At 41.2% G+C, this 25,961-nt stretch overlaps 1 protein-coding gene across 2 annotated transcripts in view; it reads left to right on the top strand.

The window, feature by feature from the left end:
• suclg1 (succinate-CoA ligase GDP/ADP-forming subunit alph) overlaps positions 1-25,961 on the top strand; it is a 99,517-nt gene that overhangs the window by 38,535 nt on the left and 35,021 nt on the right. For both annotated transcript variants that reach the window (XM_063047113.1, XM_063047112.1), the window contains exons 3-7: positions 5,823-5,939; positions 9,712-9,924; positions 11,528-11,585; positions 18,278-18,361; positions 20,391-20,542. In XM_063047113.1, coding sequence (XP_062903183.1) covers positions 5,823-5,939; positions 9,712-9,924; positions 11,528-11,585; positions 18,278-18,361; positions 20,391-20,542 — 624 coding nt within the window. The remainder of the gene's footprint in view (positions 1-5,822; positions 5,940-9,711; positions 9,925-11,527; positions 11,586-18,277; positions 18,362-20,390; positions 20,543-25,961) is intronic.

Genomic DNA, 25,961 nt, shown 5'->3' with positions numbered 1-25,961 from the left:
TTCAAGCTCCCCTGTCCTCCCCTGATAATTGACTTATCACTATATTCATGCGAGGAAAATATGCGCTGTGTGTTTAATATTAAATTCGTTAGATAAACCGTTTTAGAAACGAAATTGAGTGTATTAGCCACTTAGCGCCTGTATTCCGGTCGTGATTAACACCCCCCCCCACCCCGAACAGAATCGCCAAAAACGATTTGCAGAAAAAAAATGGCAGGTACACGCATGTGCACTGGTGCCCGTGCAAGGCTTCATGGTCATTATAGTCTTTCTGGGGGTAACCCAACCTATTTGACTGCTACTCTTGTCCGTTGGCAACCCTACCACTCCCCGGGTTGGCTGGTCCGCAAGAATATTGTCAATATTAAACCGGTCCGCAGTGCAAAAAAGGTTGGGGACCCCTGAGGTAGAACACAGAATAGTTTATGCATATTGGGTGCACAATTGTTAAGTTTTAAAGCATTGCTGCCACTAATTAGTAGGACAGATAGCATCTATGGTTACTGAACTTTCTGCCAACAGGTGTAGGACACTTTTAAAGCTTTTCTATTAAATTCAAATTCCTGCTCACTTTTATTTTCTGTCTAATATTAGAGCACAGTGCTTTGACATTGCTTTTCCTCTTTGAGCATTCTTTTTCACTTTTTTTTTGCGTTGTAATCATCTCTGTGAGTTTGCTGTTCTGCTCTGGATCCTGTGACAGATTTATGGATTTGGCATAAAATCATTTATCCACCTTTCAGTGTGTGTGAACTGAAGAGGAACATGAGGTGTGGAGCAAAATGATAATATTTATCTATCCATTTTAGTATTAAAAGATTATCCAGATTTGTGCATTTGTATTCCTTTCATTCTTTTCCATGTCACTTCTGCAGGTGATTAGTAATTTATCATTTTTGAACAATTGTTCAATGGAGTTAAGTAGGGAGGCACGGTAGTGTAGCGGTTAGTGCAGTGCTTTGCAGTTGCCAGCTGTAAGATCGGGGTTCGGTTTCCAGCACTGTAAGGAGTTTGCAAGTTCTCCTTGTGACAGCATAGGGTTTCCTCCAGGTGCTCTGGTTTTTCTCCCACAGTCCAAAGATGTACACATTAGGGTTAGTAAATGGTGAGCATGTAGTGTTAGTACCAGAAGTGCGCAACACTTGCGTGCTACCCCCAGAACATCTCCGAAGCAAGCAACCCATTTCACTGGATGTTTTGATGTACATGTGACAAATAAATCTAATCTTTATACCTTCAGTCTTCTACATTGACCTTGGTTATCAGAATTTAAGAATTTGTGATACTCTCTTTTGGTATGGTAGATAATTAATTCCTTCTGTGATTAGACTTGCAAATAACTTCATTAATTGCTATATTTGTTGCTGAGTAGGCTTGAGGATTGTAGGTGAGGGATTTAGATTTCAATTCAAAAATCTTGGCAAAACTGCAAAAAGTAGAATTGCATCAAAGTTTAAGAAAACTTTTAATACAATGAAACTTAAGAAACTGCAGATGTTAGAAATCTGAAACAGGTTAACCTGCTTTATTTTAATACAAAGCAAATCTATTTATTTGGGGCTCCAGAGCATTAAATCTATCAGATGGTAAATCATTCTCTTCTCAGCTTAGATATAACCTTTGCCTTTTAGGTGGTTATACAGTTTCCCTTAGAGCAATACTGAAAGCTAACATATTTTTTTCCCATAGCAAACACGAGGAATTCTGCAGATGCTGGAAATTCAAGCAACACACATCAAATTTGCTGGTGAACGCAGCAGGCCAGACAGCATCTCTAGGAAGAGGTACAGTCGACGTTTCGGGCCGAGACCCTTCGTTAGGACTAACTGAAGGAAGAGCTAGTAAGAGATTTGAAAGTGGGCGGGGGAGGGGGAGGTCTAAAATGATAGGAGAATACAGGAGGGGGAGGGATGGAGCCAAGAGCTGGTCAGTTAATTGGCAAAAGGGATATGAGAGCTGTTATTTATTTCATTTGTTATTTATTTATATATACACGTTCTTTCTCTTTCTCTCCTTTTTCTCCCTCTGTCCCTCTGACTATACCCCTCGCCCAACCTCTGGGTTTTCCCCCCCTCCTCCTTTTCTTTCTCCCTGGGCCTCCTGTCCCATGATCCTCTCGTATCCCCTTTGCCAATCACCTGTCCAGCTCTTGGCTCCATCCCTCCCCCTCCTGTCTTCTCCTATCATTTTGGATCTCCCCCTCCCCCTCCCACTTTTAAATCTCTTACTAGCTCTTCCTTCAGTTAGTCCTGACAAAGGGTCTCGGCCCGAAACTTCGACTGTACCTCTTCCTAGAGATGCTGCCTGGCCTGCTGCGTTCACCAGCAACTTTGATGTGTGTTGCTCATATTTTTTCCCATAATTGAATTATAAATGCTGTGTATAACCCAGGCATTAGTTTCTAGGAGGTTGATTCTTTATGCTGTAAGTTTTATTCACGCTTTCTTCTTCTCATTGTTGCCGTCAGGGAGGAGTTACAGAAATCTGAAGGTACACACACTCAGTAATTCAGGAACAGCTTCTTCCCCTCTGCCATCTGATTTCTAAATGGACATTGAACCCATGAACACTAACTCACTAAAAATACTTGTTTTTGCACTACTTATTTTCATTTAACTGTTTAATATACATATATATACCTACTGTAGTACAGTTTTTTAATATTCATTATGTATTGCATTGTACTGCTGCTGGAAAGTTAACAAATTTCTCGACATATGCCAGTGATATTAAACCTAATTCTGAATCTGTACTGTGTATGTTAAATGTTATCTTGTTAAAAGTTTTTTTTTAAGTAACACACACAAAATGTTGTAGAAATGAATTGTTACGTAGCCGGCAACAATGAATATCAATCGAGACAGGTTATATAAAAACAACCAAACATTTATTAAACACGGATAAACGATAAGGAAAAAACGAATGAAAGCTTTAACTGGAAGTTAACCGTTATGCAGCCATTCAACAAATCGTCACTTGGCACAGGTTCTTAAAGCGTTAAATGCGAAAACAGTTCTTAAAGCGATACGGTCAGATACAGTTCTTAAAATGGTAAATTCAAAAGTCCAACAGATTTATACGTTCAACTGGGAGAGACTCCTCTGGAGAAGGATTTCTTCACAGACACAACTTTCCTGCTGGTTCTGTCCACAGGATTCACGTGGCAGTAAAATAAACAGTTTCGACCAACTGACCTTAAATTCTTTTAGAGAGAGCAAACCTTCGCATGAACTCTTGCTCTTTTTGGCAAGAGTTATCTCGATGCAGGTCGCTACTCCTTCAACGAAGGCTCAATAAGGTTGATCCTTTGTTAAACTGCCAAACGATGCCAACTCCTCTTGATCCTTCGAGTTCTGTACTTCGATAAAGTCTTCACTCTCCCTTCTACTACTGAGATTGAGTAAATCAGCACATCTAGCCAAAAATTTCCAGTCCAATAATATTGTATCTTGCAATAGAAAGCAATACTCCGTTTTAAAAATGAAATTGCGTCACAAAAACAAACACGCAACAGAAACGGAGGCACAGCACGTTCTACCTGGAAATTTACAAACTGAAAACTAACTGCGTCATCTGGGGGTCAACCCTTATGTACCCATGGTGCACATGTCATCACGTGACCTCACATCGGCGGGAAAATTACATCAGGTGACCGCCAAAAGACCATTACATCATTCTCACAAAAAAAAACAGAGCTCCTTGAGCACGTAACAGAATAAAGAAAATGTTTCGGGCTGAAACCATTCATTAGTACTGGAAAGTAAGGTGGCGGGGGTGGTGAGTGGGGAGAAAGCAGAATAAGAAGTTGGGGGGAGGGGAAGAAGTACAAGCTGGCAGGTGGTAGGGTGAAGCCAGGTAAAGGGGAAAATAGACGGATGCGGGAGGTGAGATGAGTGAGAAGCTAGGAGGTGATATGTGGAAAAGATAAAGGACTGAAGAAGAAGGAAATGGTAGGAGAGGAGAGTGGATCATGGGAGAAAGGAAAGGAAGAGGGGTGCCAGAGAGAGGTGATACGTAAGGAGAAGAGAAGGGGTAAGAGGAGATCCAGAATGGGGGAATGGATTTGTGATTTAAGCAATATCTTTGAGCATTTAAAAGGTAATTTAATTCTTTTAGTTCTGTTTACTTTCAGACTCTGTAATGTTGTTTTGCATCCTGTTATTATGGCACTCTGGCTGAAATGTGTCCATTGGATGCAGTTGCATGGAGTGGATGGCTGTGTGAAGCGGCAGTTCATTGTAGATGTAGACCATTGTGATTGGGCTCGTTACACCAGAGCTGCTTTTTGGACTCTATTGAAAGTAAACGTTGGTTAAATTGATTTCTATCTGTATCAATTACCTTTATGTGATATTGGCTTAGCTTGTTTGTTTTACCACCTTCTTTATCCGCTTCTGAGATTGGAGAACAAGTTCAGCCTGACCTGCTGGGAGCATATTTTGCTCTGCATTTCACGACTTCTACATTCTTTTCTCAATGTTATTTTGTCGATGTTCTCACTCTCTAATAGCTCCCATTCACACACTGATCAGAGAACTTTTTTTTCATCTCATTCAACTGTTTCTGTTCCTTGAGTGAATTGACTTTCTTGTATGTTGACTTCTCATGGCAAGTTTAATCCTGTGCCTGACAGATAATCTGCTTGATATACCATAGAGGAGATAATTGAGCAATTTCAGGGTATGCGAGGCATATGCTTAATATTTCAAGATGTCAACCACAAGAGACTGCAGTTGCAATCACTTGCACAGCGCACCATCTCAGCAAAACAGCACATGAGTCCAGGTGATAACACAACAACATGTAATACGTCCAGATCCATCACTATCAAGCAACTTGCTGATGGGATAGTCTTGCAATACTTGATGTTCTTACTATCTAGCAGAGACTTGTGATCATAAAAAACATGTAAAGGATGAACCAAATAGACCCTTGATTGTACCTGGAGTGGCTGCTGCATCTGAGCATGCCGCCATATTAACAGAGCTCTGGGCTGAAATGTCTAATAGCAGAGGGCATGCATTTAAGGTGAGATGTGAGGGACATACTTTCTACACAAAGAGTGGTGGATGTCTGAAATGCGCTGCCTGGGGTGATGATAGAGACAGATACTTTAAAGACTTTTGAGAGACGTTCGGACAGAATGTGAGGAAAATGGAAGGATATCAACATTGTGATATCCCCCTTCCTGTTCCCCTCCCCCTCTCCTCTGTCACCCTCTCCTCCCTGCCCCCCCCCAGTTGTGTAACAGAGCTCACACTAGTTTATGGGCTGTTCAGAGGGTCATGTGAAGAGATGGACATCAGGTGCTACAGTGAGATTATCAGTTTGGTAAAAGGCACTGTTAGGTGTGCCTAAAATGTTGGTCATTCAGCAGAATGCGAATGTCTGTAAGGGAATGCTACGAACTGGCATGATTCAGGGTCCAGGAATACACACTGAAGCTTGATTTGGCCAGAGCAAAGACTTTGTGGGGAAGGACCACGGTCAAAGTTCCTTTTGCTACTGGACATTGAGGCACTGAGTCCTGGGAAGCCCTTCAAACAACAGAGTGTGCATCGCCTGGTGGGGGCCACAAGTAGTCATGAAGCAATGTATAAAATAAATGTGCTAAAGTTACTGAAGGTATTGCCCAAATGATGCTAAGAGCTTTATACTGTTGTATTATTATATGTATTATTGCCAATAAATTTATTTTTGAAATCCTTTTCTTTAAACAGATACAGCTTCACCCACTGCATTCCTCCAGCAGATTGTTTCTACCTCAAGATGCTATTTCATTCCGTGTTGATTTATTTTTCCTTATTTTTCATACATTACAGGGAACATTCCACAGCCAGCAGGCTTTAGATTATGGCACTAATTTAGTAGGAGGTGTCTCACCAGGGAAAGGTGGTAAAAGCCACTTGAATTTGCCTGTCTTCAACACAGTTCGAGAGGTAAGTGCTGTTAATTTTATGTATTCAGTGGTGACTTCTTACTAAAGAGAATTAACCCTGATTCAGTATAATTAGCAAAAATATTATGAGAAAATCGATCACCATTTGTCATGCAGATTTCTCCTGGCAACTAGTGTCTACATGCTGAAGCTTTACTTTTAGAGAGGTGTAAATATGGCATCTGCATAAATCTTAAAATTTGAATTTTTTCACCATTTCAGAATCAGGTTTAAAATCTATTTTAAAACATTGTTTAAATATATTGCTACCACAGCATGCCATTAATGGCCAAGCATGTTTTACTGACTAATAACACAGCACTGCAGCATTTTAATTTAAATAGATCTCACATAATCACTTATCCCACAGGCAAAGCAACTACCAGTGTGATGAAAGTTATTTTGCCCCTTGGGATAGTAATCGACTGGACTGAAGTTGTGGAGAAAAAGCAATTGTATTTTTTTGTACCATGACCAAAAGGCTTTCACGTTGTTATAGTGGTGATGATCTTAACCGTTAACTGCAGCTCACAAGATTTGCAGCGTAAACTAATTGAGTAAAACTCGCCCCACCAGATAGTTCTTGTTTGAGGCACTCTCCAACATCAGCAATTTACACAAAAGCCCTTCAGAGATGATTACCACAAATATTAGGGTGAAATCAAACCAGAGGAGATGTTAAATAAGTTGGTCAAAAACATGATTGGAGAAGTTGGGATTTAAAGAGAATCATAAAGGATGGCTTTTACAGTGAAACAGCTAGAAAATTGGCAACAAGTAGGATTTTTTGAACTCGGCTGGTGGAATAGCATCCTTGTTGGGAAAGGAATTGTCAACAGTTCAGGTTGAAACCTTGCATGAGAGCATCAGTGGTTCCTTTACTCCCTGCAGATACTGTTCAACCCACTGAATTTCCCCAGCAGTATGTTTGTTGCTGCATATTCCAGCATCTAAAGTCTCTTGTGTCTTCCAGAAAAAAGGGCTGAATTTACTGAAAGCAAGCTCTCTGTAGTTAGTCAAATACAAGGGAGCTGAGGTTGAGGTCTTCAAAGATCCAAGTAAATATATTATCAAAGTACATACTGTAAATGTCACCATTATTACTGCCCATTACACCACGGACGTTTAGTTCAACAATGAAGGCCCTCCATTTCTGGTGGTGTTTAGGGCTTCCTTTATTATACCAGTAGCTTCATCTCATCTTTGTATCACCAGACGGAGAAACAGCAGTGTTTGATCTCCTAGCTGGTGTGCTGCAAGGAGACACTCTGGCACCCTACATCTTTATAATCGACCTTGATTACGCTCTACGTCGAACTACGAAAGATCATGACAAGCTTGGTTTTACCATAAAACCAGGATGAACCAAAAGGGTCAGACCAGTTACGCTCATAGATCTCGATTTTGCAGATGACATAGTCCTACTCTCTGACCAGATGGAGGAAGCACAGCAGCTACTGACAAAAGTGGAAATTGAGTGCAATAAAGTTGGACTTCACCTAAACACTAAAAAGACAGAGTACATGATGTTTAACTGCGACGAAGGTACTCTCAAGACTGTAAAGAATGATACCATTACGAAAGTCTTTGACTACAAGTACCTTGGTCAAGAATGATGAGTTTGGAGAAGGACATAAAGATACGGAAGGCGCTAGCGTGGAGGGCTATGAACGACATGAAGGAAATCTGGAAATCGAAACTGACCAGAGGGCTTAAAAAGAGGATCTTCATAGCAGTCATAGCGTCCATTCTCACGTATGGATGCGAGACATGGACACTCACCAAGACTATATGAAAGTCTCTAGATGGTTGCTATACACGAATGCTCCGGATGGCTCTTGACGTGAGTTGGCAACAGCACATGACGAATGTCGAGCTCGATGACAACCTACCGATGCTCACCACTAAAATCGAGGCGAGAAGACTGCAACTAGCGGGGCACTGTCTACGTCACCCTGAGCTACCTGCCAGCCTAGTCATCATATGGGAGCCCAAGTATGGGAGGATGAACCCTGGGTGCCCTCCCAAGACTATGGTCAACACGCTCCTAGAAGACAGCGGCGCGGCTAATGTAGATGAACTGAACACACTGATCAGGGAGAGGGAGAAGTGAAGAGTCCGTCATTGTGCCTGACGCTAGCCCCCTAGGCCTGAGTCAATGAAGGAATCTTACACTACTGTTAGCTGTGGAAGTCCCAGGTGGAGACTCAAAAATACCATCGCACTCTGATGTAGAAGGATTCTTCATTGCTGTTTCCATAACAGTTTTATCTTATAAGTTAGGGTTGTTATCCCTGAGCTGAACTCCTGAACCTGGAAGACCAGTGAACCGCTCTTAGTCTGGCCTTTACCTCTGCTTGGCTTGGATGACCCTACTGAGAGCCAAAACACAAAGCCCTGACTCCAGTCATTGCTGGGTCATTGAGGCACACAAGCCTCCAAACCATGACAAGATCGTCGTCCTGTTAGAAGATATGTCAGCAAATACTACCCTGAGATTCATTTTCTTGAATTCATTCACAGTAAAAAAAAAGTATAATAGAATCAAGGAAAAAACACACAAAGACTGACAAACAACCAATGTGCAAAAGAAGATAAACTGTGCAAATAAACACAATAGTAATAAATAAATAATTAAATTAATAATACTGAGAACATGAATTGTAGGGAGTTCAGAATTTGAGAGATCTTTGGGGGCAGGATGAAGGTTTTCAATCTAGGGAAGCCAGCGAGAAGGATTCAAACAGGAACCTGAGTTTTAATTAGGTGGAGTTCAGTGATGCTGACAATGTGCAACAGGGATCACAGGCATGGATATACAAGCAGTGTTTTGGATGAGGTGAAGAATGGAAAGCCAGCTTCAGAAGTACTGAAATACATGAAGGCTGATAAGGGTCTCTTGCTAATGTCCTTTGCCTTTGCTCTACTATAAGCAGCTTTGTTTTCAATAAATTCAACCCCATTTTCTGGAACTTACTGCTTAAATTGGGCAACATGGTAGAGCAGCGGTTAGTGAAATTTGGGTTCAATTCCTGCCGCTGTCTGTAAGGAGTTGTTACGTTCTCCCCATGACCACATGTGTTTCCTCCGGATGCTCCAGTTTCTTCCCACATTCCAAGGGTGTACAGGTTAGTAGGTTAATTGTTCACATGGGTGAAATTGGGCACTACGGGCTCACTGGGATGGAAGAACCTGTTACAGTGCCATATCTCTAAAAATAATGAAAAAATAAAATCCACTAATCTGCCTTCTTTTGTGATCCCTTGTAAGCCTAATTTCTCTAATCAATTTTTTTGGCCAACTAATGAAATCCACTTACTATTAACACCATTCATTAGTAAGTAGACTTCATTAAGCTCATCACATAATGTATATTTTTAAAGTTATTTGAACATTTTAAGACTTGCTTTCCTTGCAAGTGTATATGTTGTGCTTTGTCATAGACTGAAAAGTATTGGGATGGGCTTATTTGCATTTTGTGTATTCTCCAGTATAAACCATTGCATCTCATGTCAGTTTCCTTGTTGAAGACATGGTGTTTGGTCATTTTGTCAGCAGGGGTTGTGCACGATGTAGGTGTGGTTGCTTTCTTCCTTGTATTTTCTCACCAGGCAGTCTTTAATGCCGATGTGTGGGAATTGGAGCTTGCCGTGATGTGCAAACCCTGGATCATTCTGCCTGTCGCAATATGTTCCATCAGAAATGAAAAGGTTAGCAGCCCAAATTTACGGAATCCCATCAAGAATGAACTTCTCTGATGTCTGTACCTTCAGGCGAAAGAAAGCACAGGAGCCGATGCATCTGTTATCTACGTCCCTCCTCCGTTTGCAGCTGCTGCCATCCATGAAGCAATAGATGCCGAGATCCCACTGGTGGTTTGTATCACTGAAGGCATTCCTCAGCAGGACATGGTAAAAGTGAAACATAGGCTACTGCGTCAGAGTAAGACCCGCCTCATTGGCCCCAACTGTCCAGGAGTAATAAATGTAAGTGTCTTTACCAAGTAATCGATTGCCACTTTAGTGTGATAATAATGACATAAAGTATTTGTGAAACATGCATGGGTACAGGAGATCAGACTTGGCAGAGTCTCTGGGGTCTGCTCTGCCTGGAATTACAACTTATTTAATCTTGGTCTTAATTCCACTTTCCTGCCTGTTCCCCATTCCTGTCAACCTTGTTTATCTCAGTACTGAATGTATTCAATGACTTACTCGGCTCAGCTCTCTAGGATATAGTCTCGAAAAGCTGTCATCTTCCAGCAGTGAAAGAAAACAAAATCCTTCTTATCTCCTAAAAATGGTGACCACTTATTCCAAAACTACATCCTCCTTTCGAAGTTCTCCCACAAGACTAAGTACCCTCTCAGCATCTTTAGTGTTCAAAGAAGATCACTTCCATTCTGCCCAACCTTTCCTCATGAAACACTCCCTTCTTCTCAGCAATCTATTGAGTGAACCTTCTCTGAACTACTTCTATACTTCTGCCTCAAAACAAAAAAGAAATCACCTCACATGTCAGTGATAATAAATTTGATTCCTGTTCTCTCAGTGCAAGTATCTCTCCTCAGACAAACCAAAACTGATTGCAGTGTTCCAGGTATGGGCTCATCAAGTCTTACAGTGGTAGCATGACTTCCCTACTTTTGTACTCCACCCCCTTTGTAATGAAGGCCACCATTCCAGTTGCATTTTTGTTAACTTAAATGTGACATACACAAAGTTTCAAAGTATGTATATACACTGATTTTCGTCTTCTCCACATAGCCACGAAATACAGAACAACCACGGGAGTTGTTGATAGAAAAGACAATAATCCCCTGCCCCGCACAAAAAGGAAAAAGAAACACTCCCTCCCTTGTACAAAAAGAACTAACAGATCGTCCACACGTAAAACAGCAGCTGGAACATCAAACCCAAATCCCTCACAAACATGTAAATTAGAAGCAGGAGGGAATGGTAAGAATCCTAGTTTTGCCTATTTGCATTCTATGATGGAGAGTTAGAATTAATAAATTTATCTTTTTTACCTGTATTTGGAAATAAAATAGCATTGAACTGCTGCTGCTAAGTTAACAAATTTCATGTCACATGCCAGTGATAATAAACATGATTCTGATTCAGATTCTAAATAAATTATATATATATAACCCAAACTAGCTTCGGGTGGTGGGGGTAGACTATACCAAACTTCTCTAAGCTGGCCTGCATGTAACTCCAGAATTCCTGTCCAACAGTGGTGTTATGTTATTAAAGTTGTTAGAACATTAAGGGATGAGTCACAAATACTGTTATTCCCAAATGTTGCTTTGCCAGCAGTGCCCACGTCCCAAAGGAGAGGACATTGTGTACTTAGAACAAACACAATTGCTTTCCCTGTGTAGTACACTGTCATGTTCTTCACTCTGAAGTTGCTATGTATCTGGTTGTCATATATCTCTCTTGTTATAATTAGTTTAGCTAACTTGTTTTTCTCTTGTTGTTTTTGTTGTCTCCCTTAAATGTTTAAAACATTTTTTATTCTTTATATTTTGCTACTTTAACTGCTGTGTGTAAACTTTGGCAATATTTAATCATTTTCTTTTGTTAGCCTGGAGAGTGTAAAATTGGAATCATGCCTGGGCACATCCATAAGAAAGGAAGAATTGGTAAGTACCAGAGCCAAAATGATTTTTTGTTACTGAAGAACTTTTGGCAGTAATGTGTACTAAAGGAAACTTCAATTTGTATTTTTATATTTAATGCAGTTGCTTAAGAAGTGAGGGGAGTATTACGGCAGGTGCTCAGAAGTTTGATTGAGGATAATAAGACATTGAGATGAAGATAGGAATTTGGAAAAGATCCCAGCCTGTGGGATAAAGATAGCTAAAGGAACCATTGTTAACACTGGGGAGAAGGTAATCTACAAATTGTGGGTTTAAACAAACAGATAGGATAGGCACATCATAGATGCTGGGAAAGAAATGAGAATTGGAATCAGATTTGTTATCACTGATGTAGATGACATGCAATTTGTTTTGCGGCAACAACACAGTGCAAAGATGCAATGTTAAATATAACAAACAAAATAAATAATGCAAAAAGAAGGGAATACTGTGTTAATGGACCATTCTGAAATCTGATGGTGGAAGGGGAGAAGCTGCTTCAGAATCATTGAGTGAAGCTATTGCTCAGTCCTGTAAAGTGTGACCACCGACCCGACCCGGGTCCGAATGCACTGATCCGTGGCAGAACGTGCCAGTCCGGCAGCTGATCATCTGGTCAGTTGAATTTTCAGCAATTGGTGATCCATCGTGATCTTGGGATATATGCAAACTATTCTCTTTTTGACTATCCTATCCCTGAAAACTTTTTTTGTTTATTCATGAAATTTTATGTGCCTTTTTAATAATGTACTAAATCATAATTACTGATCACCAATCTCCCTAGCCCTGATAAACTGATTTTTTTTCCACGTGGACTGTCATCCTCCTGATTATTTCAGAATTCAGTGCTTTAAAGCTTTTATTTGAAAGCATTTGTTACATTTTAGCAGTAACCTTAATCTTCAGTGTTTTAGTTCATACACTACTTTATGCAAAATGTTGTAGATGTTCTGTAAATTGTGCTTTATTTTTCCAATATGTGAGAATCCCTCAATGTGGTTGACTGCTCACTGCCACTGAATCCCAGAGAGCACTTAGAACTAGCAGTGACCAGTGATGGAAAAAAAAATCAAAAGTTTTGCAATGCTTGCCTCAGATTTTATGACACATGGCAGTAATATTAAACCTAGTTCTGATTTTTATTCAGATCCACGCAAGATAATGGAAAGATTATTGTGACTAGCCTTTCTCAAGGTAGCTGTTACTTTGTCAGCGTCTGCGAAATCCAGACGTAATTATCAGTATCTCGTAAGAGTGGCAAGCAGTAAACTGAGACTAATGGTCAGCTGACACCCACTCATGGGCAGTTTCTAATAGATGTCACTAGGTAGCAGTTCGAAGGACTGTGGGATTTGCTTTAGTTGAGTGTTCAATTTCTTCATTAACTGAAATAATCAAAATTAATTTACGAAGAATATGATTTAACAATTCTATATGAAGTATACTGATTAAAATAAATATTAAATGTTCTTAGTCATCTGTGGAATTAAAATTTTCATTCCTAATATAATTAGTTTGCTGCTGTTAATCCGGGGTCTGAAGATCAAGGAGGGCAAAATATGAGTTCAGATTTCTGCTCTGGCTTTCAGTTGAGTACAGTATTGTGCTCAACTTGCAAATTTGATTATGGGCTGCAGGGACCAGGCCCCCATACCACGGCATCTTCTGTTACAGCCATCCGGGGAGGAGGTGCCGGATGTGGTGTGGGGGAGAGAGGCACTCTGGAGTCCCTGCTTGGATTGTGAGCTGGCCCATCCCATCAGTGCTGCTCTCTAGCATCCGCGTGGTCGAAGGCAAGCTGGATTGCATTCATCTGCAGCTGCACTAGCACTTGATGAGGAACTGCTGCATACTTGTCTTGCAGAAGCATAGCTCCAAGGCAGCATGGCATGCACCATCAAGCTTCAGACCATGCCACTCAGGGACTTGGGCTATTTTTTTAATATAAATACGTGTGCAATCATAACTATATGTGCAAAGTGCTGTGTGTGACTGTATGTACTGAGTTTTGCACTTTGGAAGAATGCTGTTTCACGTATATACGATTGTGGTTGAATGATAATTAAACCTGAACTTGAGCATCTTGTGTTGGCTCAGACATTATCTCATTGGCCATACAAGCCTTTTGTGGCCCTATGGGTCTAATAGAGCTTCACTTACCTCAACTCTGAATAGATTCCACGACCTATGGACTCACTTTCAAGGTTTCTTGCTCTCACTCCTTTACACATTCATTCACTCCCTCATTCACACACTCATTGGTTTGTAGTCTTTGTTTGTATGTAGAACTTTACAGGGAATTTTTTTTCACCTGGACTACACTGCCTGAAAGAGTGGTTGAAGCAGAGTTGCTCACAGCATTGAGAAGTCTCTAGACAAGCACAAATCATCTGGCCAAGCACTTGAAGACAGGAGTTACACAGACAGGTGTACACAAACTGGTGTGTGACTGTACTTTGGTCAGAGCAGGACAGAGCTCCAGCCTTGCAACCTTACAGAACTTCTTGTAGCGTGATAAATCATAGGTACAGGCTCTTTGGCTCAACTTGTCCATGTTGACCAAGACATCTATCTGTGCTAATTCCACTTCCCTGTATTTGACCCATTCACCCTACCTATGACCCTCATAGTTTATAAAGTCACCCCTCAGCCTTCTATGTTCCAACAAATATAGTCCTCTCCTCTTGAGTCTGGCAACATTTTCATGAATTTTCATAGCCTTCTTTCCAGATAATTGAAGTATTTGGTTACAGCTAACCAAAACTAAAGACATTTAGCTGAAGTTGTTCTCTAATGCAAAGGCGGCATAAATATGCAGCAATTAGTGCAGCTGCTTTAAAGGTTCAGGGAGGCAGATTTGATCCTGACTATTGATGCTGTCTTTGTGGAGTTTATCCATTCTCCCTGTGTCTATGTGGGTTTCCACAGTTGCTCCAGTTTCCTCCCATGCCCCAAAGACATACAGGTAGGTTAATTGGTTAATGTAGTTATCTCTTTGCATTGCAGAAGAATGAAAAGAACTTGATATTTATGTCAGAGGAAATATGTGGCCAAGGTATAAGAAGAAGATGGGGGTGTGGGACTGCTGGGTGGGATTGGTCAGCTGGAAGCCAACATAGACTGAATAAGCTGAATAACCACCACCTGTATCATGAAACAGTAAATAATCAAGGAACTTCCCAGTGGCCAAACACTTGGGTAATTCTGATTCCCACTCCTATTCTGATATGTTGGCCCATTGCTTCCTTTTGTGTCAAGATGAGACCACCCTCAGGCAACACCTTATATTCCATCTGGGTAGCCTCCAACCTGATGGTATGAGTATGAATTTTTCCTTTCAGTTAAAAAAAAATCCCGTCCCCTCCCTTCTTCTGTTCCCCACTCTGGCCTCATAGCTCTTCTCATCTGCCTATCACCTCCCCATGGATCCTCTCCTCCTTCCCTTCTATGATCCACTTTCTCTTATCAGGTCCCAGCTCTTCTTCTTCCCTACCTGCCTGGCTTCTTGCTATCCTCCTTCCCCTCCCCTACCTCGTTTATTCTGGCATCTTCCCCTTTCTTTTCCAGTCCTGAAGAAGTATCTTGGCTTGAAACGTTGACTATTTATTCATTTCCATAGTTGCTGCCTGACCTGCTAAGTTCCTCTAGCATTTTGTGTATATTGGTTTGGATTTCCAGCATCTGCTTAATTTCTTGTGTTTGAGGCCTCAGTCTTGTTTGCTGTTTCTTGAGTGTTGGTGTCATTGCTCTGATCTACACAGCTGAACTCATAGAGGCAACTGTTACACTTGTAATGCACAAGTTAAGATTTTTACTGCTGTGCTGTAGTATCTCATTTTTGCAGTTCTGTTAGAGCGGTTTGTTCTGCTTTTAGCATGCTTAGGTGTGAGCTAAAGATAAGGAGCTATGTTTAACTTAGGAATGTTGTCTCAGCCCATCAGGATGGTGGAATTGGGAGAACGTTCGAGAGAATGCTGGGCAGAAGGCTTTTTGACGGGAGCTGGGGAAAGACAGGAGGGAAGATGATTGAGGTTGCTGTCCCTTTTGCACAAGGTGCTTTGTGCAGATGAATGGCTTTAAGGAAGAAGGAACAATGCTTCCGTGGGGGAGCCTGTTTATTTGAGATGTATTTCGAGTGACATTCAGAAGGTGGTGTGTGCTTTACATAGAAACATAGAAAACCTACAGTACTATACACGCCAAACAACAGGAATTCTGCAGATGCTGGAAATTCAAGCAACACACATCAAAGTTGCTGGTGAATGCAGCAGGCCAGGCAGCATCTCTAGGAAGAGGTACAGTCGACGATTCAGGCGACGTTTCAACGTCGACTGTACCTCTTCCTAGAGATGCTGCCTGGCCTGCTGCGTTCACCAGCAACTTTGATGTGTGTTGTACAATACAGGCCCTTCGGCCCACAGTGCTGTGCCGAACATGTACTTACTTTAGAACTTACCTAGGGTTACCCATAACCCTCTATTTTTCTAAGCTTCATGTACCTATCCAAGAGTCTCTTAAAAGACCCTATTGTATCTGTCTCCACCACCATTGCCGGCAGCCCATTCCACGCACTCACCACTCTCTGCATAAAAAAAAACTTACCCCTGACATCTCCTCTGTACCATGGGTCCAGCATGTGAGTTAAAGACAACTTCAAGATGAGCTCCAACTTATGTTCACATTTGGACTAAGTTAATTGTAATGAGCCCTCTTTACTTTTTTCTTTTTTCCTACTAACTGTTTGATAAAGCTGAAATTTGTAAATATACTTTCTTTATAATTGTGTGCAGTGTACGATCTGTTATTTCTTGCCAACGGCTAATTACATTGGGGCAGTATTTACACAGTATTCGCACAGATCAGGGTTTAGGTGGTTGAGACATCCCGACTTCCCGTCGGTGTCATACCGACCCCAGATGTACGGAGTTTGAGAAAGATGGTCTCCTCACTGCTGAGTCCAGTGGCTGTTAGTGAGGGGCTAAGCAGCTGCATCTCTAGAGTTGCCCAGTAAAAAGGGGTTTCACACTGACTTACATTTTTGTTTTTTGAAAATAATGTAGCTCACTCAGTGCAGTCTGTAACCTGGTTTTGTAGCTACAGAGATGTTGTCAACACTACTGTACTGATAATAAGGGAGATTCAGTGATGGCAAGGGAGGGTGCATTGTTTTTCATATAGAATGTAACTTCTATATGATTGAAAGACAGTTAATTGAGGGAATGTACTCAGGTTTGTATTCTGAACAAAAGAGATCATTAGCCAGGATTAATAACTCATGAAATTGAAGGTAAATTGTTGGACTGGCAGGGAAATGAACAGGGGATACGACAGAATAGAGATGGGGACTGAGAAGATGTGGTTTCAATCATCAGGTTCTGCAAAGTTGTTTTGGGATTGCAACTATTCACCAAATATACATTATTAGATAATGAGATTTTAAGAAAGCTTTGTCATGACATAGATCAATGGTTTTGTAAGCAGAACAAATTAAAAGATCAAATTAAGAAGAGTTAAGAGTAAATGAGCTAAAATGTGCCAAATCTGTTTCAGTAAATAGGACATATCCAGTTTGATCGTGGGACAGGTGGTGGAGAGTATTTTATATATGGTGAAAAACTAGAAGCAGTGAGTAACAAATCAAAGAGGCTTTACTTAAAGCTTCTGTGTATAGGTCATTAACATATCAGGGACAAGGACAGGAAATAACTATAATGGCTAATAAAGCAATGTCCTTGTATCTCAGGGACTGGAGAATGGGAGTTATGCTACATCTTGACATAGGGCTTATTGTGTGAATATTTCTAAACACCTTAATTTTAGGATAGATACTGTACATTGGAAACATTGGATTAAAAGAAGGTCAGAATGCCAGAGTGCTATCTAGATTCCTAAATCTAAATTCTGAGAAAACAATATCTGAAGTGGAGCTTAAGAAGTTAGGGAGTGATTGGATTGGTTTCCATGATTTTACAGAGAATTATGCAATAGGTGTACTGTATGTGATCACCACTGTTTGCAAATTCCTCCCCAGTTGCACCTGTCTTGACTTAGGCATATGTCACAGACCCTTTATCGCTGCTGGACCTAAATTCTGGAACTCCCTAACCAGCATTGAGACTGTCCTTACCAAGACTGCAATGTCTCAAGAGGTGGCTAATCATCGTCTCATTTAGAGATGACAGTAACTGTTGGCCAGGTCTTGAACATGAATAAATAATCTCTCAGGAGACCAATAAAAGGAGCTAGGTTAAGAATCAGCCGTGATTTCATTTATTGAGGGAATAGACTAAGTGGATTGAATAGCAACCTGAGAATATATATGAAGGGGAATTTTTTTTGTGTATCAATGGGAAATAGTTGGACTCTGTATGGGAGTAAACCAGTGTGACACAAATGTTGCCTATCACTTGGCAGCCCAGGCCTTAATGTTGTTCGTCAAACTCAGGAAGGCACTGATTGCTTCATTAGCTGAGCAATTACTTGATGTTAAATGCCAGTATTAAAGCCACAGTAGAAACCAACTGAGATCTGCCAATTTAATTCAGATTGAGGATCTTGACTACTTTTTTGCTTCTGGGTCATTCATCGACATAGAGTAATTAAATCAAGGATTGTATGGAGGGTAATGCTGCCAACATGTGTTAAGAACAAATTCACTTGTCATGCTTTAATTAAGCAAATGTACTTGTTTGCAGGTATTGTATCAAGATCTGGTACACTAACATATGAAGCTGTTCACCAGACAACGCAGGTTGACCTGGGCCAGTCTCTGTGTGTTGGTAAGCCATGCGCTTCATTATCAGCATTAGACTTATTCTGCATGCTAGTTTTTTTTTGTGTACAGGTCCACAATCCCTTATCTGAAATTCTTCAGGCCAGTTGCATTTCGGAATTCAGAATTTTTCGGATTTCAGAACCCTCCCCCCCCCGCTCCCCGGTACCAAAAAAACACGTACTGTATGCTCAAGTCCCTTATTTAACCTGCCTCAGTGCAATGGACTTTAGGACCTGGCGGCGCACCAAACCTATGCACATCCTCCAGTATACTTTAAATCATCTCTAATTTACATATAATACCTAATACAATGTAAATACTATGTAAGTTATTGTTATACTGTATTGTTTAGGGAATAATGACAAGAAGAAATTTTATTTCCAACAAAAACATTCAATAAAACCTAAAAATATACAACTTCAAGCGAACCGAATCAAACACATGGTAAATGACTTATTGGAATAAATGTAGAATGTCACTGTCACTGTCACTATAAAACTTCACTAACTTGTGTTTCTGTTTATTTAAATCATACACAGTGGTAGTTCCAACACTATTTTCTTCAGTAAGATGCCGCACAGACACACCACGATCAAGCTTCTGCAATAACTCCACTACCTGCGTTATTGATAATGATAGATGTTTCCTTCTCTTTTTCTCATTGTTACCCATAGGGGTATCTGCAGCTCTTTCTGACATTTTCATAGTGAAGTTAAACACAAAGTCAACAGGGAACACAAAATATCAGCGAACAGCAAATGCACGTGTAACCAGTACGAGCGCTGAGCCACAACTGACGTCTGGCGGCCTCTACTAGTGCTGCCACATCACACCTGAGTGACATCAGCTGGTGACGAAAAAAAACTTCAGTTTTCGGAGCTTTTTGGATTTCAGAATTTCGGATAAAGGAATGTGCACCTGTAATCTTGCCACACGCATCTCTGAAAAGAAAATTTCAAATTAAGTCTGTTGTTTCATGACCTCTTTTGGCATTCTGGTTATTAAGAGTGGAATGTGCATTTTGATTGAAGTTGCACTGTAATATTAGACTTGTTGTTTATCTTTCCCTTATGGACATTCTGGATTACCAGTCTTCCACCAGCCTACAGCTTGTTATTAATGTTACTGGCAGTAACTCAACACCTAGTCTCTCTAAGCAGCAATACAAACAAACTGCAGTGTAGCTGATATAAAAATAGCTCAAACCACTTCTAGAATGAGTTTCATTTGATTTTTTTAATTACTTTATTCCAGAGTCTTTCTTGCCCCTTGGCAGCGAGCAATTACTGCCATGGAAATAATGGGTATTATATGTTAATTAAATGGGAAGACAGCACATTTTCTCAGCATTTTTATCCCTCTCTCATAGCTTGGCAGCTTTTTAATAGATGGCATAAACAAGTATTTGCTAGTCTGTGTTTTCCATGGGGTACAAGTTTGGGATAACTATTCAAATGTATGAGAAGATGAAACAAAACACATTTTTTCCTGCTTTTACTTGTTCATCACTGGTGTGCTGGCCCACTTAATTTTAGAGTGAAAGAATCAGATAAATATAATTCTCCAAACTGACCCCATCTGCATCTTACAGCATTGAGAATTATGTGCACTGAGGGTTATGGACAGCAGATTGCAGCATCCCACAATGATGCACAAATTTGTCTGATCACTGTTGATTTGGAAGCATGTGTCTGTAGGGTGTAGAGAGAGGAATGAATGTTGGTGATCTCTCCTCATGACAGAGTCCAGTTCTCTAGAGCTTCCTTCGTCTTTGTTCATAACACATTAATCTTACAGCTGGTAGAGTGGCTGTCAACCAGCGTCTTTCAATAATGCTCGTCATGATTTAAAAAGAAAGTAAGTCCTTACCCTGTGGTCTTTACATCTGGAAAGTGGGCTTGCAGCTGAAACAGCAGAGCTGGAAACTATTCCTGAATAGCTGGATTTGTGAGGCTGAAATAAAGTGCTACAAAAACTTAATTTGTAGTGACAAAGGCCCCAATAATGTTTTTGATTTTTTTTTTAAATCCTAGGAATTGGTGGGGATCCTTTCAATGGAACTGACTTCATTGACTGCCTTGAAGTCTTCCTGAAGGACCCTAAAACAGAGGGCATCATTTTAATTGGAGAGATTGGAGGCAATGCTGAGGAGAATGCAGCAGAGTTTTTGCAACAGCACAACATGGTACGTGCAAGGTTTTCTACTTCAAGAGCCTTGGGAGCCTCTGTTAAATATTCATTTTTGAAAAAGCTACAAGTTCATGTGTTAGTGTGATAATTAGTTTAACATTAGCAGTAGGGAAATAGCTGGAACAAATTCTGAGGGGCTGGATTAATCTACACAGCATCACTAGAGTCGGCATGATGGTACATCCTATCTGGACAATTTGACTGATAATTTTGAGAGGTGTGCTGATTGGGGTAGTGTGATAAGTATTGTCAGTGTGGACTTTGGTAAGATCTTTGACAGATTCCCACATGGGATACTGGACTAGTAGATCACAGCATTGGGATCTAGGGCAATTTGAAAAATTACATCCGAAATGAGCTTGGTGATGGGCAGTAGAGAGTGAGTGATTTTTAAAAAAAAATCTACAGATTCTGGGATATCTAAAATGAAATCAGAAAATGTGGAAATATCCAGCAGATCAGACTGCATCTGTAGGAAGAGAACATAGTTAACTGATCAGATCTGACAATGGTTCATTGATCTGAAACATTAAGCCTGTTTCTCTTCTCACAGGTGCGGCTTGACATGCTGAGTATTTCCAGCATTTTGCATTCTGGAGATTTTAGGAAGAATTTTTCCATTCAGATGGTGGTTGAAACCTGAGTCTTACTGATTGAGGGGATGGTGGAGGCAGGTACTCTCACAACATTGAATGTTGAGCTCTTGAAATGCCATGCAAATGAAGGCTGAAGGCAGTGTTGAGAAGTTAGATTAACATAGAGCAGTATAGCACAGAAACAAGCCCTTCAGCCTACAATGTCTGCGCTGAATACAGTGACAAATCAACTAAATCTGCCTGTATGTGATCTATATCCCTCTATTCCCCGCATATTCATACACGTATCAAAAAGCCTGTTAGATCCCATTATCATATCTGCTTCCACCACACCCACAATCAGCCTGTTCCAGGTAGCTATGCATCTTCTTTCCCCTCACACCTTAAAGTATATATCCTGTAGTGTTTGGCATTCCTATCCTTGTAAAAGATTCTGGCAGTCTAACCTATCTATGCTTGCCATACCGTATAATCTTCAATCAGATCTCCCATATGACAACCCAAGTTTTTCCAACTTCTCTGCTAGCCTCCAATCCAGCTAGCATTCTAGGAAACTTCTGCAACCCTTTCAAAACCTTCACGTGGGGCTACCAGAATTGCACGCAATACTCCCAAGTGTTGTCGAACCAAAATTTTACATCGCTGCAACTTGAATTCCTGACTTGTACTCAGTGCTCTAACCAGTGAAGGCAAGAACGCCATCTTTCTTCATCACCCTGCCTGCTTGCTCAGTATGTTCAGTGAGCTGTTGACTTTGACACCAAGATTCCTTTGTACATCAATGACATCGTGTTCTGCCATTAACTATGTACTTTCTTCTTAAATTTGTCCTCCCAAAGTGTAACACTTGATGCTTCTCTGTTGTGTATGATTTAAGGAAGGTCTTCATAATGGATAGTGAGGGGAAGATTTAAATTATAAAGCACCTTTTGTACTCTTTCAAGATGTCCCAAAGGCCTTTAACTGCCAGTGAAGTACTTTAAACTGTAAGCACTGTTGAACTGAAAGAAATACCCAAGCCATGCTCTTTTCTTGCTGCTGCCATCAGGTAGAAGGTACAGGAGCCCCAGGACTCGCACCATCAGGTTCAAGAACAGTTACTACCCTTCAACCATCAGGCTCTTGAACAAAAGGGGATAACTACGCTCATTTAAGGACTCTTTTATCTTGTTATTTTATGCTCATTATTTATTTATATCTGCATTTGCACAGTTTGTTTTACAGTTTTCAGACCCTGTTTTACAGTTACTGTTCTATAGATTTGCTAAGTATGCCCACAGGAAGAAGAATCTCAGGGTTGTATGTGGTGACACGTATGTACTCTGATAATAAATAAATACTCTGAAAAGCTGCAATCATCCGCAAATACCATTATCACCATTACTGGATAGTCCATCTTAATTTTTCTTATTGAAATTCAATGTTGTTGGTCAGGGGAGGATTCTGGGGAGAATATCCCTGCTGTTTGCTGAAATAGGACTATGTGATCATTTATGCTCATTTAAGAGACCAAACAGAGCTGTATATCAACATCTTCTGAATGTCACCATCTCTAGCGGTGTAGTACTGCTAATAGTTTTGCTTTGAAGTCTTCCCAAGAGTTTTACGCCTTAGGCTCCAAGTTAGCGCTTGAAGTGCAATCGTTTCATTCCTAACCAAGAGTGCTGTGCACTGAGCAATAGCTGACCATTTTCATTAGTAAATTTGCATTTTTTTCTCTGCTAAGATGAGAATAAATTTGCTTTGCCAGTTTCCTGGGGCATGGGCGATGAATGCCACTGCTGCTATTGTCCTGAATCATGAAGATCTTTCTATTGTTCTCAGACACAGTACTAGTGAAATTCACTAGAGTTAGCAATGGTGCATCTACAGAGATGTAGAGGAAGGATTTGGGCAGACTTCCCTCGAGGTTGCTATTCGGAGACTTCAGTAGGAACCAGTACAGCTGAGAGATGTTCTGAGACGCCGTTCCATACATTTGTAAACTATCAGCTGGTGTGCAGAATGGTCATGTAATTGTTTCTTTCATTGTCACATGTACCAAGATACAATGAAAAGCTGTTTTTTCTATAAAGAAAGATTTTTTAAAAAGTCACAGATCACATTTCTTCCTCATCCTGATGTTTGGTCTGACAATGTCTGCATGCTTTTATGCATTGAAGTTCTGCCTTGTGATTGGCTGGTTAGATTTTGTATTAATAAACAGATGTTCAGGTGCACCTAACAAAGTGTTAACTGCTGCCTTTATGCATTGCCTGCATGCTTTTATGCTTTGAGTTGCTGCCACATGATTGGCTGATTAGATATTTGTATTAATAACCAGGTGTATATGCAAGTATCTGTAGAAGAAATGCAGTCAATGACATATCCACTGCGTTTCTAACTCTGGATATCTGTAGATGAACAGCAGGAAAATGCTTTTAAAGAAGATTTTAAAAAGTGCTTTTTGCATCCTTTTTATCAATTTGGGTTTAACTTGATCAATGTACACGTTTGTAGAGCCAGTTTATAGACAGGGGGAATCCAGGATTGTTTACCGTTCTTTGACATGTTTCTGAGCTGTCTGCCCGGTTTCAATGGAGGCACATAACGTGCTTATATAAACAACACTTGAATGGGGACATGAGAGACTGCAGATGCTGGAATCTGGAGCCACATACAATGCAGAAGGAACTCTGCAGGTCAAGCAGCATCTGTGGAAGGAAATGCACAGTCAATGGTTTGGGTCAAGACCCTTCATCTGCATTAAAATTCAATAGTATAAAAAGGTGGAAGCAAGAGTTGGCGGGGATAGGTGGGACTAGGTGAGGGGTGAATGGACAAATGAGGTGGGGATCATGTTGGAAGCTGTGATGTGATAGGTGGAGGTGACAAAGGGTTGAATATTGAATCTCATAGTAGAGTAATGTGGAGCATGGGATAAAGGGAGGGAGGTGAGGAGCTGAACCACAGGGAGCAGTGCATTGGTGATGAGCAGATGGAGAGGATGCAGGAGGGCACAAAGAGGGTGATGGGAGCTGGTGGATCAGGAAGCATTTCTGGGTCTTAGAGTGAGGAACAGCCTGAAGTTTGAACAGTTTAAATGTCAGGCCAGATGGATTGAAAAGACAGGGTATCGGGACAAGAGGCGAGAGTCGTCCCAGTTCTGCTCACTGCTCCGCGATGTTCACTCCTGTCTTCGCTGCACTGAGGCTGAGAGTGTGGGCCTGCTCTGGCTGCTGTGGGCTCCGTGTCTGCAGGCTCCACGACATTTACTCTGCTATGGGCTCCGTGTCTGCAGGCTCCACGACATTTACTCTGCTATGGGCTCCGTGTCTGCAGGCTCCACGACATTTACTCTGCTATGGGCTCCGTGTCTGCAGGCTCCACGACATTTACTCTGCTGTGAGCTCTGTGTCTGCAGGCTCCACGACGTTTGCTGTGCTGAGGGTTCCGTGTCTGCAGGCTCCACGACGTTTACTCTGCTATGTGCTGCACTGAGGCTGAGAGTGTGGGCCTGCTCTGGCTGCTGTGGGCTCCGTGTCTGCAGGCTCCACGACATTTACTCTGCTATGGGCTCCGTGTCTGCAGGCTCCGCGACATTTACTCTGCTGTGGGCTCCGTGTCTGCAGGCTCCACGACATTTACTCTGCTATGGGCTCCGTGTCTGCAGGCTCCGCGACATTTACTCTGCTGTGGGCTCCGTGTCTGCAGGCTCCATGACATTTACTCTGCTGAGGGCTCCGTGTCTGCAGGCTCCACGACATTTACTCTGCTATGTGCTGCACTGAGGCTGAGAGTGTGGGCCTGCTCTGGCTGCTGTGGGCTCCGTGTCTGCAGGCTCCACGACATTTACTCTGCTATGGGCTCCGTGTCTGCAGGCTCCACGACATTTACTCTGCTATGGGCTCCGTGTCTGCAGGCTCCACGACATTTACTCTGCTTTGGGCTCCGTGTCTGCAGGCTCCACGACGTTTACTCTGCTGTGAGCTCCGTGTCTGCAGGCTCCATGACATTTACTCTGCTATGTGCTGCACTGAGGCTGAGGCTGTGGGCCTGCTCTGACTGCTCCGGACTTCATGTTTGAGGACTCACTTTCCTCCTAAATGCTATTTCATTATTTTTATTGTGTGCACAATGTATTTTTTTTTCTCTCTGCACATTGAATGTTTGTCTTTTTTTTTAAATGGGTTCTTTTGGGTTTCTTGTTCTGTGGCTATCTAAGGAGATGAATCTCAAAGTTGTATAATTGTATACGTACTAGGATAATAAATGTACTTTGCTCTTTGAAGAAAGAAAACAGAAGAAAAGGTGAAAAGGGACAGTTTTTAGAGTTTGGGAACTCCAGGTTCGTGCTGCCAGGTGGAATATAATATCATTTAATTGGCGTTTTGCTTTGACTTAGCAATGGACAAGTCTGTAGGCAGATATATTGATATAGGAACGGGAAAGGGAATTGATATTGTTGGCCACCAGGGTACACATGTATGGGATTAGTTAGATTGGTATCATGATCGGTGCAGACACGACAGGCCAATGGACCTGTCTTTGTTCTGTACTGTTCAATATATATAAATCTTTAAGCCTTTTCTAAAGTTAGCACTGTTTTCATGGTTTTTCCCTAATTTTAAATATATATAAACAAAGAAAAAGAAAATCTATGAAGATCTCTGCTAAAAACATTTGCCTGCTGCTTGTAGGGCAAATGTAATTGAATGGTGAAGAGCTTTTTCTGCCTTCAAGCTGATTTTAAATTCCATTTTCGTGTGCTTCATACGTTCAGGAATTGATCTGTTGCATATTGAGTTGTTGCCGACTGGAGGTTGTTACCTTCTTCTC

Source organism: Mobula hypostoma, chromosome 4 (genome assembly GCF_963921235.1).
Source record: "Mobula hypostoma chromosome 4, sMobHyp1.1, whole genome shotgun sequence".
NCBI classification, from domain to species: Eukaryota; Metazoa; Chordata; class Chondrichthyes; order Myliobatiformes; family Myliobatidae; genus Mobula; species Mobula hypostoma.
This window is presented reverse-complemented; position numbering and strand designations above follow the sequence as displayed.